Genomic DNA, 12,019 nt, shown 5'->3' with positions numbered 1-12,019 from the left:
ACTGGGTAGATTGGTAGGACAACCCAGAGCAGGGAGGTGAGCGATGTGGAGGCTTCTTGTCTCACCCTGAGCAGCCCCAGCCCCGTCAGAGCAGCCAAAACCTGGTGCCACCCTGCAAAGTCACCCTTTGGGCTCCTGATGTGCCCAGCACCCACCAGCCCTTCCTGGACTGAACCCAAGTGCCCTCCCTGCAGCTCCAGGGCACTGACTGTCCTGCCAGGGAGACCAGAGGAAGGGGACATCACACATCTGTCTGTTGCTGTCCCCAAAGTGCTGCAGCCTGAGCTGTTCCCAGATTGTGTGAGCATCTCTGGGAGGTCATTGAGAAGAGTGATTCACCCCTGAGCACTGCACAAACTGTCCAGCTTCCTCCACCACCTCTCTCCCTGTGGACATCTCACCCACACAGGCACTGGGAAGGTTGGCAGCTGCATCCTGCACTCTCCACCAAAGGACTGCATCACCAAAAAAAGCTCTTTTGCTCCTCAGGATGCTGCAGAGCCCATCACAGACTGAGCCTTCCCTCTGACTGAGCCCTTGACAAGTAGCAGTAGAGGAAAAAAAGTGTGGAAACCCCAGAATTGATAAAAGGTGTAAAGAAAAACCCCTCATACATGGGCCTGATCTGGATCCCCATGGGCAGAGCTCACTTTGCAACAGCTGCAGAACTCAAGCATGGAGCTCACACACTGCTAAGACTGAAAGTAAGAAACACCAAAACTCCCAAATCCAGGCTTTTTCCACAACATTGAAACGCTGCACATCCCAGACTTCATAGATGAAACAAATCACCTTTAACAAACAGCATTGAAACGAGAACAAGGATCAGATTGAAAACATGTTTGTGCCACATTGCCCAAGCACTGCAGGAGAAATTTCACTCCTGGGATGTTCCCTCATCTTTCCACCCTTTGACTTTGCTGTTTTGGGTGCCCATGTTGGAAGGCAGCAGTGGAGGGGGAGCAGGAGCTGCACACCCTCGGGACCCTGTGGCAGCTCCATAGCTGGGGACACTGGGGACATTGGCTCTGCCAGCCAGGCTCTGGACTGTGTGTGCCTCCTGTCAGGACAGACCACACATGGGGTTAATACAGGATCATTTTTAGGAGCATCTTCCAGCTGGCCATGCTGCCTTGCATGTGATGGATGTGCTGTGGTGACCAGGATGAGGAGCAAACCTAAGGAAATACTTGAATCACCAGAGCCACTCATGAAATATAAAAGTAAAGATTAAAAAAAGCAAAAGAAAAATGCAAAGGGCAGGGGGGAGTGGAGAGCCAACTGGAAAGAGAGTGCAGAGGGGAGCCACACATGGACAAGGAAAGGGGACGGGTTCAGAGCTCCCAGGTGCAGACACAGCTCTGGGTGGAACATTTCCCCAGCATGGGAAGGCACTCCCTGCTCCGTTCTGGTCACTCAGAGAGGACAAATGCAAGCAACCACAAAACCATCTAGAAACCATCTCCTCCCAGCCCTGCTCCATCCAACCTGCCCTTAGAGTGGGAAGCAGACATGCTTTGATCATTTAGGTCATTTATAATAACAGTAAGAATGTGCAATACACACCTGACATCCACTTTTCTCCTAAACGACAGCATGGAGGGAGAGAAAGAAGAGTCAAGAGAGAACGTGAGACCAGAGACAGTGTGCAAGCACAGGGAAAAGCACCCATGAAGCTGAGAGATATGTCCAGGCTAATGACAGGGAGCTGAGCATGGATGGGGATGGGACTGGTGGGGACACAGCACTGTGTTGGAGGGCACAGAACGGCCAGCAAAGAGAGGACGTGGCTTGGTGACAAGGCTGTGAGGCCACAGTGACCAGCAGCAGGGCCAGGAGGATGAGGAATCAGGCAAAGGACAGCTGTCAGTGTCAGTGTCCTTGGACAAGTCACCGTGTCCGTGTGCATTTTGGCACATCTCTCTGGGCTCCCATCCCTGGGACAGCTGGTCCTGCCGGGCTGGGCTGGGGGTTCCACGGGAGGGACAGAGGTGACAGCTCACCACGTGGTGAGCCCCTGGGCTGCAGGGACAGGGACACTCACGTGTTGTTGACAATTTGCAGGCGCTCTCCTTTCTTGAAGGACAAGTCTGTTTCAGTCCGGGACTCGTAGTCGTAGAGGGCTACGAAGGTGGTGACTCCCCCTGTGACAAAGAGCACTCAGGACGGGCACAGCCACGGCTGCCACCACGGAACAGTGCCGGGTCCCCTCCCCAGGGACATCCCCTCCCACTGGCTGATAACACAGATCTGCTTCTCCCCCGAGCCCAGAGTCCCCCAAAATCCCGAGACCCCAAGGAGCTGGACGCAAACCCACCATGACCAGCCTGGGAGCCTCCCCACCCCTCCGAGCCCAGCCCACACGGACCAGCCAGCGCCCCGGCACGCTGCGGCGAGGTGACCGTGTCCGAGGTGTTGAAGCCTCCAAAGAGCTTGGATTCAGCAGCCATGGTCCCGAAGGAGCGGCTGGGAGTGCGGTGGGCGTCGGGAGCAGCCGCCTTGCTGGGTGTCTGTGAGGCTGGGTAACCCCCATGGTGGGTGTTTTCCGTGGGCTCCAGGCTGCGCCGGCGCTGGCTCGGGTCTTTGGGCTTGCTCTTGCTGCTCCCCATGGTCCCGGGCTGGAGGACACACAGACATACAGACAGCTTCTATTATTATTATTATTATTACTGTTATTGTTATTATTATTATTATTATTATTATTATTATTATTATTATTATTATTATTATTGTAGTTATTATTGTTAATAGGGAGTTGTTTCCCAGGGCTCGAGTGACAGATGCCTGCCCACCAGGAAATGAAACAACCTCTGGAGTCTGTTCAAGCAGCAGCTGCTGGGCAGTCTGGCCATCCTGCCCTTGCCCTCGGATACCATTGCCCCTCATTAACACCAAGACACCTCCTGTGTGGCTGCAGCAGCCAGTGAAACTGCCAGGACGTGCTCTGGGAGCAGAGGGAAGCTGGCTGAGCTGTGGGAGTGCAGAGCAAAGCTGCTGAGCATGGAACCTGGACCTGTGCTGAGACTGTGGCAGCTCTGGGGCCAGGCATCTGCCATGGGACACAACTCAGTCCCCACATGTTTCCTCCTACACATGAGCTTCTACAAGGATGGGGATTAAAGTACTGAAGACAGACCTTTGAAGTCCAAAACATGCAGCCAACAGAATAAAACTTTGAATTAGGTGCAGTTTCAGGCAGTTTGCAGCTAAGGACCAAGGGATCTCTCCTTTATATATAGTCAAATAGTTTATATATAGCCTTCCTTTCCACTCAAGACCACACTCTATAAATACCTTCAAGGTAATGACACAAATGAAGGCAGGGAATTATTTGCAGTCTCCAAAGATGGCAGGATACCCAGCAGTGTGTCCTGAAGCTATGGAAGGAAATATTTAGGCTAGATCACGCATGGCAGGAGGGAAAAGAGAGGTGGAGACAAGCAGGGAGGAGAGTTTCTCTGATAAAAAAACAAGCAGGGAAGCAGCAGAGGAGGCAGCTGCTGCCCACAGGGCAGACCTGGACACAGCCATCCGTGAGGCTTGGGGAGGGCTCAGCCTCATCCAGCAGAGGCTTCTTCTAGCTTTGGAGAGAAGCTTGGGCCAAGCCCCCAGAGCCATGGGCAGCCCCAGCAGCCTGCACAGCCCCAGTGAAGCCCTTGGCTCTTGCTGTGGGAAAGCTTAGGGGTGCCAGGGACAAGCTGCCCCCTGTCCCCCTCAGCTCCCCTCCCACAGCAAGGGCTTTGACTGATGATCAGGGCTTATTTCCCAAAAGACACAATTTCCATCTACTGTTTTCCAGCTCCCACACTGCACAGAGGACCAGCAGTGTCCTTGTGTGACCCTGCTGGCAGGCTCAGACCCTGACATGGTTTGGGAAATGTAATAAACTGATTTTTTTGTGCTGGATATGACCCCAGCAGCCACTCCAGTGGGCAGCAGAGCTGTCCCTCCTCCTGTGGATGCAGATGATGAGGAGGGACCATGGCTCTATCTACCACAGGACTCAGTCCACCCATAGCTGTGCCAGGCTTTGGGCGTCACAGAGCGAATAAGGATCAGGTAAGTGACTTGCAAATGGTCACTTCTGGCAATCCAGAGGCAGATCCTGCAGCCAGGGGAAAGGAGTCTGTCCTATTAAAAAATGCACTTTAAAAGCTTGTTGCAGTAGAAGCAGAACTACAGGGGAGAGCAAGACCTGAGGAGTGATGACAAGGAGCCCCCACCTCCCTGTCCCCAGCCAGCCCCTTGCTCACCTCTGCCTGGGGCTCTGGCACCCGCTGGGGCTCCCAGGATGCCAGTGGCAGTGCAGGGAGAAAAGTGGGAGCATGGCAGGGCTGTGATCGTGTGGCTTGTGACTCCCCACGCGACCGTGAGCAAGCGTAGAGCTGCTCAGAGTTTCCCCTGGAAGCCAGCACTTCCCCAGGCAGGAAAACACCCCAGCCAGGGTGGTGGGGTTAGCAGCACTTTGGGGACATGAGTGTCCTGCAAGCACATTTTCTGAGCCTGAGTTACAAAAGGATTTATCAGTGTGCTGAGGAAATCAAGGTACAGAGTAATCAATATGTTCAGAGACTAGCCAGGAGCAGAGCACAGGGAAGGGACAAGGGATCCTCCAGGCACTTCCCTAAAGCAGGGGGGTCCTCACCTTCACACCTCTGAGCCTGTGGGCACAGGAGGTGCAACTTCCAGGGTGTGCTGGTCAATGGGACATGATGCTCTGCCAGGGCCCAATCCAGCTGTCAGGACCTTGGCTGAAGAGCCAAAGATGGAGAAGGATGAGGAGGAGGAGGAGGAGGAGGATGAGCTCACAGCTCTCTGAGGAAGGGGATGCAGAGCCCCACTCCAAGCTCTCCTGTTGCTTTGCATCTAAATACCTGCACACTCTGGCTTCAATCTGGCCAGTGCAAAATGCAGGCTGGCAACCCCAAACTGCCCAGAGTCACCAGCAGCCTCACACCATCCCCACACCTGAGTCCCAGGTAACTCAGCCAACATGACCATGTGGCTTTAGCCCTGTGGCTCTCCACCTGTCCCCAGGGAGGAGAGGGGCCTGAAAAAACCCTTACAGCTCCCACATCCCCTTGGCAGCTGGAAAGGAAAGGGTGCAGATTTCTTTGGGAGAATGCAGGGTTGTGCAAGAGCCTGGCAAAGGAGTGATTAATGACAGCAGGAATGTGCTGTGCACTCAGGTCCTCGGGAGGCACCAGGCAGAGACCCCCGTGCCTCTGGCACAGTCACCAATGAAACCCCATCGGAGTCAAAGGGCAGAGAAGGAAGTGTGGTGGCTCCAGCACCCCCCAGCAGCATCACCTGGGAGCTGTGGGACAGCATCGCAGCAGCCAGACTGCAAAAAATACCCATTGCCAGGAGCTATGCTGTGTATATGTCTAATAAATTTATGTCTAATAAATACAGCATTTCCACACGCAGCAGGCTGCAGGGATGCTCAGCACCACCAACATCCACCAGGGCAGCCTGGCTGATGCCCAGAGGGATATTGCCCTGCTGCCGAGCTTTTCACAGCTGACAATGGGGGGGGGGGGGGGGGGGGGTCAGCATCGCTCCCCATCCCGGCCAGTGCCTCGGTTTTCAGCAGCACCGCCCCTCTCCCCTTCCCAAGGCTTGTGCAGAGGGCTGGAGCACGGCCAGCGCCGGGCTGGGAGCGATGCGGGGCGGCGGGCAGGCAGCTTTCTGCGGCGGGGATTAGCACCCCGGGCACGTCGCAGCCTGCAGGAGCTCCCCGCTCCCCGCCCGGGGGGCAGTGCCAGCGGCACATCAGCATCCACCACCGGCACGACTTGCGAGGCCTCAGCTCGGCCGGCCGGGCCGCGGGGAACACGCACGGAGGGCTGTGCTCCCGCACCCAGCGCAGCCGGGGATGCTGCGGGGCCCCCGGCAGGTACAGCAGCCCGCTCCCCGCTCCCCGGCCGTGCCTTACCGCTGCTTTCGGCTACAGCCTCGCCGCGGGCTGGGGAGGTGCTGCCGGCGAACTCAGCTCAGCTCCCGCTGCAGCCTGCGAGGAGAGGAGTGTCAGCACCCGCGGCAGCCCCCGCGCCCCGACACCATCTCCCCACGGCACGGTTCAGTGCCCAGAACTGCCTTCGTCCTCCTCCTCCTCCTCCTCGCCATCCCTCCGGCGTGGGGCCGGCAGCTCACACCCGCTGGCTCTGATCTCTCATGTGTGAAGACGGGATGATTCTCTGCTCCACTTCATCAACCCCACTGGGGATGGGAGAGGAGGCGGCTGGAGCCGCCTCAAGCGATGTCCCAGAGTGGAAGGGGAGCGCAGGCACCCCCAGCCCAGCAAGAGATCTTTCAGGGGAAAAGCAAAGCCAGTTCCTCCAGACACACCAGCATTTCCAGCCCTGTTGCTCCATCTCCGGACAGCCTCGACCCGCGGTAGGCATGGTCGGCCACCAAGCAGAGACCTGGTCCCCCGGGATGTGTCATCTGCTCATCCCCACCAGCCGAGACAAATGTACGGCACAAAGCCTGCACAAGGTACGGGAGCAACCTGTGCTGCTCAAGCCCCGACTCATCCAGAAAAGCATATTTTAGCTAAATTTTTCAAAAAGGACTGTTTTCTGTCACACTTGTGCGTGATGGGAAGACCCTTCTCAGCAGCAGCAGCAGCTTGGGGCAGAGCTTCAGGAAGAAAGCAGAGCAGGACATGGCCCCGCAGAGCCAGGGCAGCCTCTCACCTGGCTTTGCCACCCTTTCCCAGCCCCTGCTCCTGCAGGAACTGCTCCCTCTTCTCCTACAGAAAGAAAATTCTCTCTCCAACCAGCCCTGCTCACCCAACGCTGGGCAGAGGCTCCCGCTCCGGCACAGAGGGGATTCAGACCCCACTTCAAGGCCCCAGGCAGTATCCCAACAGGCTCCTGTCCCAGCTGGAGCCCAAGTCTCACAGCTCATCCAAGGGCAGCACCCTTGGTTTTACACCTCATATAAAGGGAACATCCCAGTGTCTGCAAGCCGGGGCCCTGCCCCACCGCAGGTTTGTTTTCACGGCCTCCCCTTCCCCCAACTAATAAGTTTTGTCACTATTTTTAGTGCATTTGATTAGGATAATGAGTGGGAGCTGACTGACAGCTCTTTAAGACGTTGAATGGTTTGTAATTTGTACTTGACAAATACTGGCTGGTAATGATTGCACAGCGGGATGGAGGGGGGAAGCTGCAGCCCCAACTCCAGGCTGCAGCACATACAAATAAAGCTGTGCCGCGTACACACGCGGTGCCCGTGCCCCTGCCACCCGGGCACGCTGTGGCACGGGCTCATGCTGCGAGGCCACAACAATGATTAGACCAAAAAGAGACAAAAAAGCGACGAGGAAAATCCAAATATGCCTCAGCCTGGGGTCAGCCATGTGCTGGAGCAGTGGGGTGCCAGGTCCACCGATGGGGAAGGGCAAGTCCCTGGGTGGATGGACGCACTACCAACCTCATGCTGGGAGATTTGACTGTTTGGTGGCTGAAGGTGGCAGCAGCCTGGCACTCCCTGGCACATCTGGCATATCTGGCACAGTCCTGCTGCTCGCTTGGCAGTGGGGCTGCCATCCTCACCAGCACACCACTGGCACGGCCATAGCCAGGCTCACTATCTGCCATGCCCACCTGTCTCCGTGTGCTGCTGGCTCTGCATTTGGGATCTTCCCGGCCTCCATTCCTCCCGAGACAGAGGGGAGGGTGCCAGGGCTGAGCTCAGCCACACAACTCGCCCGGGGCAGAGGCCGCAGCAAGGAGAGGCCAACCCCGTCCTCCCCTCTCCAAAAGCAATTAAAAAATGAAGCACACTCGGCTGCACACCTCGGCTCGGATCAGATCACGGTACGAGAGAGAGCGGCACGCCCGTCCTCCGCTGCCGGCGCTGGAAATGCCACCTGCACTGCCCAGCATCCCCACGTCTCCAACACCCGCGCTCCGGGCTGTCTCCCCCGAAAAATTAATCGGTAAATCGGGTGGCAGGAAAAGGCTCCATCCTCTGCCCTACCTCCCTGTGGAGAGATGCTCTGGCAAAGGCAGCAGCGAGGGGAAGCGGCGGCTCCCGGCGAGTCCCGCTGCTTTCCGCTGCGCCTGGATCGCTCAGGGACACAATGGCCGTGGTACTGCGGGCTGGCCGAGAGGGGAAGCGATCTTATCGTCTGTGCGAAGACACTAACAAAAGACACTGATTGGGAGCAGACAAAACACAGCAGAGGCAGAAACCTTGGGAAATGCCGCGGCAGGCTGGGGCCCAACAGCAGACACCGAGCTCTGGGGAGGGAAACATCTCTGGCAAAGCAGGCGCTGTCCTTGGAGCGGCTCCAGAGCCGGGGGTGCCGAGCAGCACTGCCGGCAGGCGGGATGGGGATGATGGGGGAGAGGGGCTGGGAGCACCAGCACCCACCCACGATGGAGAGAGACGAGCTCAGCCGTGTCCTCAGCTCGCAGAGCCCCGGTGAGATTAATCACGACAACTGTCTCACACCAGACTGAAAAATGAAGCGTGCGGGACGGCGGGCGAGACAAAGCAGCCTGGCGGCACCCAGCCCATGGCAGCCGGCAGCGGGGACAGGGAGAGGCACAGAGCAGCGGCCCCAAACACAGCCAGCCCCTCCATCCCCTTGGCACAGCCCTCCCAGCAGGGCCAGCCGGGGCAGGATCGAAGGATGCAAGGGGTGCCATTAAATCAGAGGTCCCAGGCTGGAGGCGGCCAAAGGGCACTTTGCCATCCCCCGTGTCCCCCTGCTTGGGTGGCACGAAGTGGCAGCAGTGCTGTCCCTGCCAGCTTGGCCCCAGAGAGCTGGGAGAGTGCTGGGGGTGAACCCCCGCCTTGGTGAGTGCTGCCATAACCACATCGAGGTGGTCTTTCAGTCATCTTAAGGTGGCACCCTGTCCCCTTCCCCGCTTCCCTCTCTGCTCCCTCCCCACATTTCAGTAGGACACACAGCCCCGGATATGCTCACAGAACAGTTTCCCCCTCTGTCCCAGGGGATGCTCCTGGTTTTGCCCTTTCCCACGACAAGCATCACAGCTGGGGGCCAGCGAGCAGCAGCACAGCCACCGGAGCTTTGGGGACAGCCTGGCTGCCCCGGCTCAGCCCAGCATCCCCTCTGCACCCCAGTACAGCCAGGCACTGTGTCCAGCCAGGGACAACTCCTGTCCCCCGCCCCGAGCCACCAGGCTTTGCTCAGTACAAGTCAGGGAACACAGGCTCGTCTCTGCCAGAGCAGAGCAGAGCTGGGAGCAGCCTCAGTGCAATGAGTCCGGGGAGCTGTGAAGAGGGGGAACTGCTGCCCCAGCCCCACAAGAGGGGTGGGATGCTGCAGACCCTCTCCCTGCCCGGCTGACTCAGTGAGGGCACATCTGGCTTGTGCCTGCAGCCCTTCTCCTCCACAAGGACACTCATTTCTCACCTGCACTGATTCCTAAAACAGAAGGAACAATGCAGAGATGCTCACTTCATCTCTCAGCTCCAATCTGGGGACAGGAGAAGCCACAGGCAGGTGGCCCCAGTGCCTGTCTGGGATCTCTGCTTCACCCAGTAACAGCATGTTGAAGGCATCTGAGCCAAAGCCATCCCCTGGCTCCCCCCAGCTGATGGAGAGCTCTTCCAGATGAAAGAATGGCTGGAGTAGGGAGGGCAGTGCAGCTGCTGTGCGGGGGCCCAGCTACACACTCCCCTCAGATAAAAGTCCCAACCCTTCCTCTCTGACCCTGTCAACTCCCGTTAAAATTAAGACCATCTTAATTAAAGCTCCACAGCCCAAGACAGCAGAGGCCATTGCATCACAAAAAGGGAAAGGATAATTAGATCAACCATCCAAATTCACTCCCCCTAAGCATGGGGGAGAGTCACAGTCAGGAGCGATGCGAAGTGCCTCCGAAAAGACATGTCAAAACAGGGACTTTAAAAGACCAAAACAAACCCTGAGAAGCACACAAGCACATTCTGGATGTTCATGTGACCAAGAAATTGGGAAACTCCAAGCATGCACACTGGGAGCATGCAGGGAGCTTGAGTTCTCCTAGCCATCACAGGGTCAGCCCCTCCACAGGCAGATTTTGGCTTGCTGGGATGATGGGCAGTGGCTCTGCCAACGTCAGTGGCCACAGAGAACTGCAGGCTGTGCCCCCCCCCACCCCCACAGAACCCCAAAACCAGGCAAGGCAGAGGCATCCTGACACTGGGCACCCCCAAGCACCATCCTGCATAAGGCTGGCAGGAGAAAGCCACAAGCCTTATCTCCCTGAAACAATGCAAGCAGCTGAATGGGGGAAGCAGAATGTCCTGCAAGTTGTGCTTGCTTGGTGCTGAGCTAAGCACTCAGTTTTAAGCCTGTTCTCCACTGAGAGATGTGAGAAGGGAAGGTGGCCATTGCCACACCTTGTCACATCGCTGTCACTGCACTGCAGCAGCCCTGGGGACTCACAGGGGGATCCACATCTTTGGATCTGTCAGCATGTGGGTGCATCCTTCCTGCACTGTAAGGCTCTCCACCAGTTAGAGAAGGGAAAACAAAGCCTTTTCACCCTGAGGGTGGTCCAGCACAGGAACAGGGACCGGAGTGGTGGCGGGATCCCCAGCAGGAGATGCTGGAGCTGGCTGGGTGCTGTGCAGCCTGACCGTGCTGGTGCTGCTCCGGGCTGGAGCAGGGATGCCTAGCAGTACCTCCCAGCCTGATTCAAGCCTGCACTTCCAGCATTCCCATCAGGACACCAGCCAAAGCCAGGAATTGCCCAACCAGCTCCAGCAAATGCTTTCCAAGGCACACAAAGCCTTTGGCCTGCATTAACCTGAACTGGCTTCTCCCAGGCAGGTGATGAGGGCATCGCTCTCCTCCTGCCAAGTCCAGGAGAAGGAAACTGAAAGGAAATGTTTCTAAGGACAGGAGTGCCCGTGGGGCTGGGAAGAGACGATGCTGGGCAGGGAAACTCTGATGTTGAGCTGGAATGGCACTAGGAGCTGGAGCTCTTGGCCACCAGGACTGCCTGGAGCCACGGGACAATGCTTCCCCAAAACAGCCCCATGGCTCAGCACTCCTCAAAATGTGCCCTTTTAACACTGGCCCCTGGGCATGCTGGCACCTCTGAGCTCCCACTGCCTGTCACTTCATTCTCCAGCTTTCCATGGCCCATCACTGCCCTGATGTTCCCACTCTCCTCCAGGCAAAGAACCAGGACAAGGGACTGGCCCCACTGGAGGGGGTGATGGAGACCTGGTGACACAAGCTGGCCCTTGGAGGAGGAGGAGGGGTGATTTCTGTTCCCCATTTCTGCAGTGCCTCTCCCAGCACAGGCAGCCTCAGGCTCCAGGAAATGTGGTTTCCTTCTGCTTTCTGGAAGTGAGTATGAACCCCGGGTGCTCTCTGGGGATGGCTGTGGCAGCACCCAGCGCACTCCATGCCCTGCCCGGCTCCTGGGGAAGGGGCAGGTGGCAGCAGGGAGCTGATGTGACTCACAGGTGTCTCAGATCCGGACAAAACAGTGGTGCCACCTGTGTCTGCCGTGGCTCCAGGGCTGACACACCCATTCTGACCCAGGTGAGACAGCAGCGCAGGCAGGCGGCAAATCTCCAGGGCAGGGGGAGGAAGGGGGCAAGGAACGCAGGAGGCAGAAAAGCTCCAGATCTGAGCAAGTTGCAACCACCCCTGGCCACGCTGGCGTCACTGCTAAAACATTTCCACTTTCAGAGAAACCAGCCCATCCAGTCCAGCCAGGAAAGGAGCTCCTGGGGCCCCACTGGCCCTCCAGGACCAGAGCCACAGCCCCAACAGCCCTGCTGAGGGGTCCTGTAGGATCCCCGTGGAGAAAAACTGCCCCACACCCTTCCTGACATGGAACAGGAACTGAAACACTCATGGGGAAAAAAGGGGACGATGTGGGGAGGGTATGTGGGTATGTGCACCCTTGACACAGACCCATGGAGCTGGGAATTGCCCCTCTCCCAGCTGGAACTACAGGGACATGGCAGGACACATGCTGGGGTTCACTGCAGTGGGAGGGGATGAAGGACAAACCAAGCAGAGGCCAAGGCT

General features: G+C 57.5%; 1 protein-coding gene across 4 annotated transcripts in view; it reads right to left on the bottom strand.

Moving 5' to 3' along the window:
* The window catches only part of SRC (SRC proto-oncogene, non-receptor tyrosine kinase), a 28,361-nt gene that overhangs the window by 9,384 nt on the left and 6,958 nt on the right, over positions 1 to 12,019 (bottom strand). Inside the window, exons 1-4 of one of the 4 annotated variants that reach the window (XM_088064442.1) lie at positions 5,939 to 5,974; positions 2,369 to 2,618; positions 2,045 to 2,144; positions 1,567 to 1,584 (exon numbers count right to left, since the gene is read on the bottom strand). In XM_088064442.1, coding sequence (XP_087920568.1) covers positions 1,567 to 1,584; positions 2,045 to 2,144; positions 2,369 to 2,609 — 359 coding nt within the window. In that variant the 5' untranslated portion in view covers positions 2,610 to 2,618; positions 5,939 to 5,974. Of the gene's footprint in view, positions 1 to 1,566; positions 1,585 to 2,044; positions 2,145 to 2,368; positions 2,619 to 3,294; positions 3,343 to 5,938; positions 5,975 to 12,019 lie in introns of those variants that run through there. The other 3 variants (XM_088064444.1, XM_088064443.1, XM_005524662.3) reach the window with 3 other exon arrangements.

Source organism: Pseudopodoces humilis, chromosome 19 (genome assembly GCF_049639895.1).
Source record: "Pseudopodoces humilis isolate 2021_Gansu_Grassland_sample_001 chromosome 19, ASM4963989v1, whole genome shotgun sequence".
In the NCBI taxonomy this organism is placed as follows: Eukaryota; Metazoa; Chordata; class Aves; order Passeriformes; family Paridae; genus Pseudopodoces; species Pseudopodoces humilis.
Note: the sequence above shows the minus strand (reverse complement) of the source record. Positions and strands in the feature narration are given on the sequence as shown.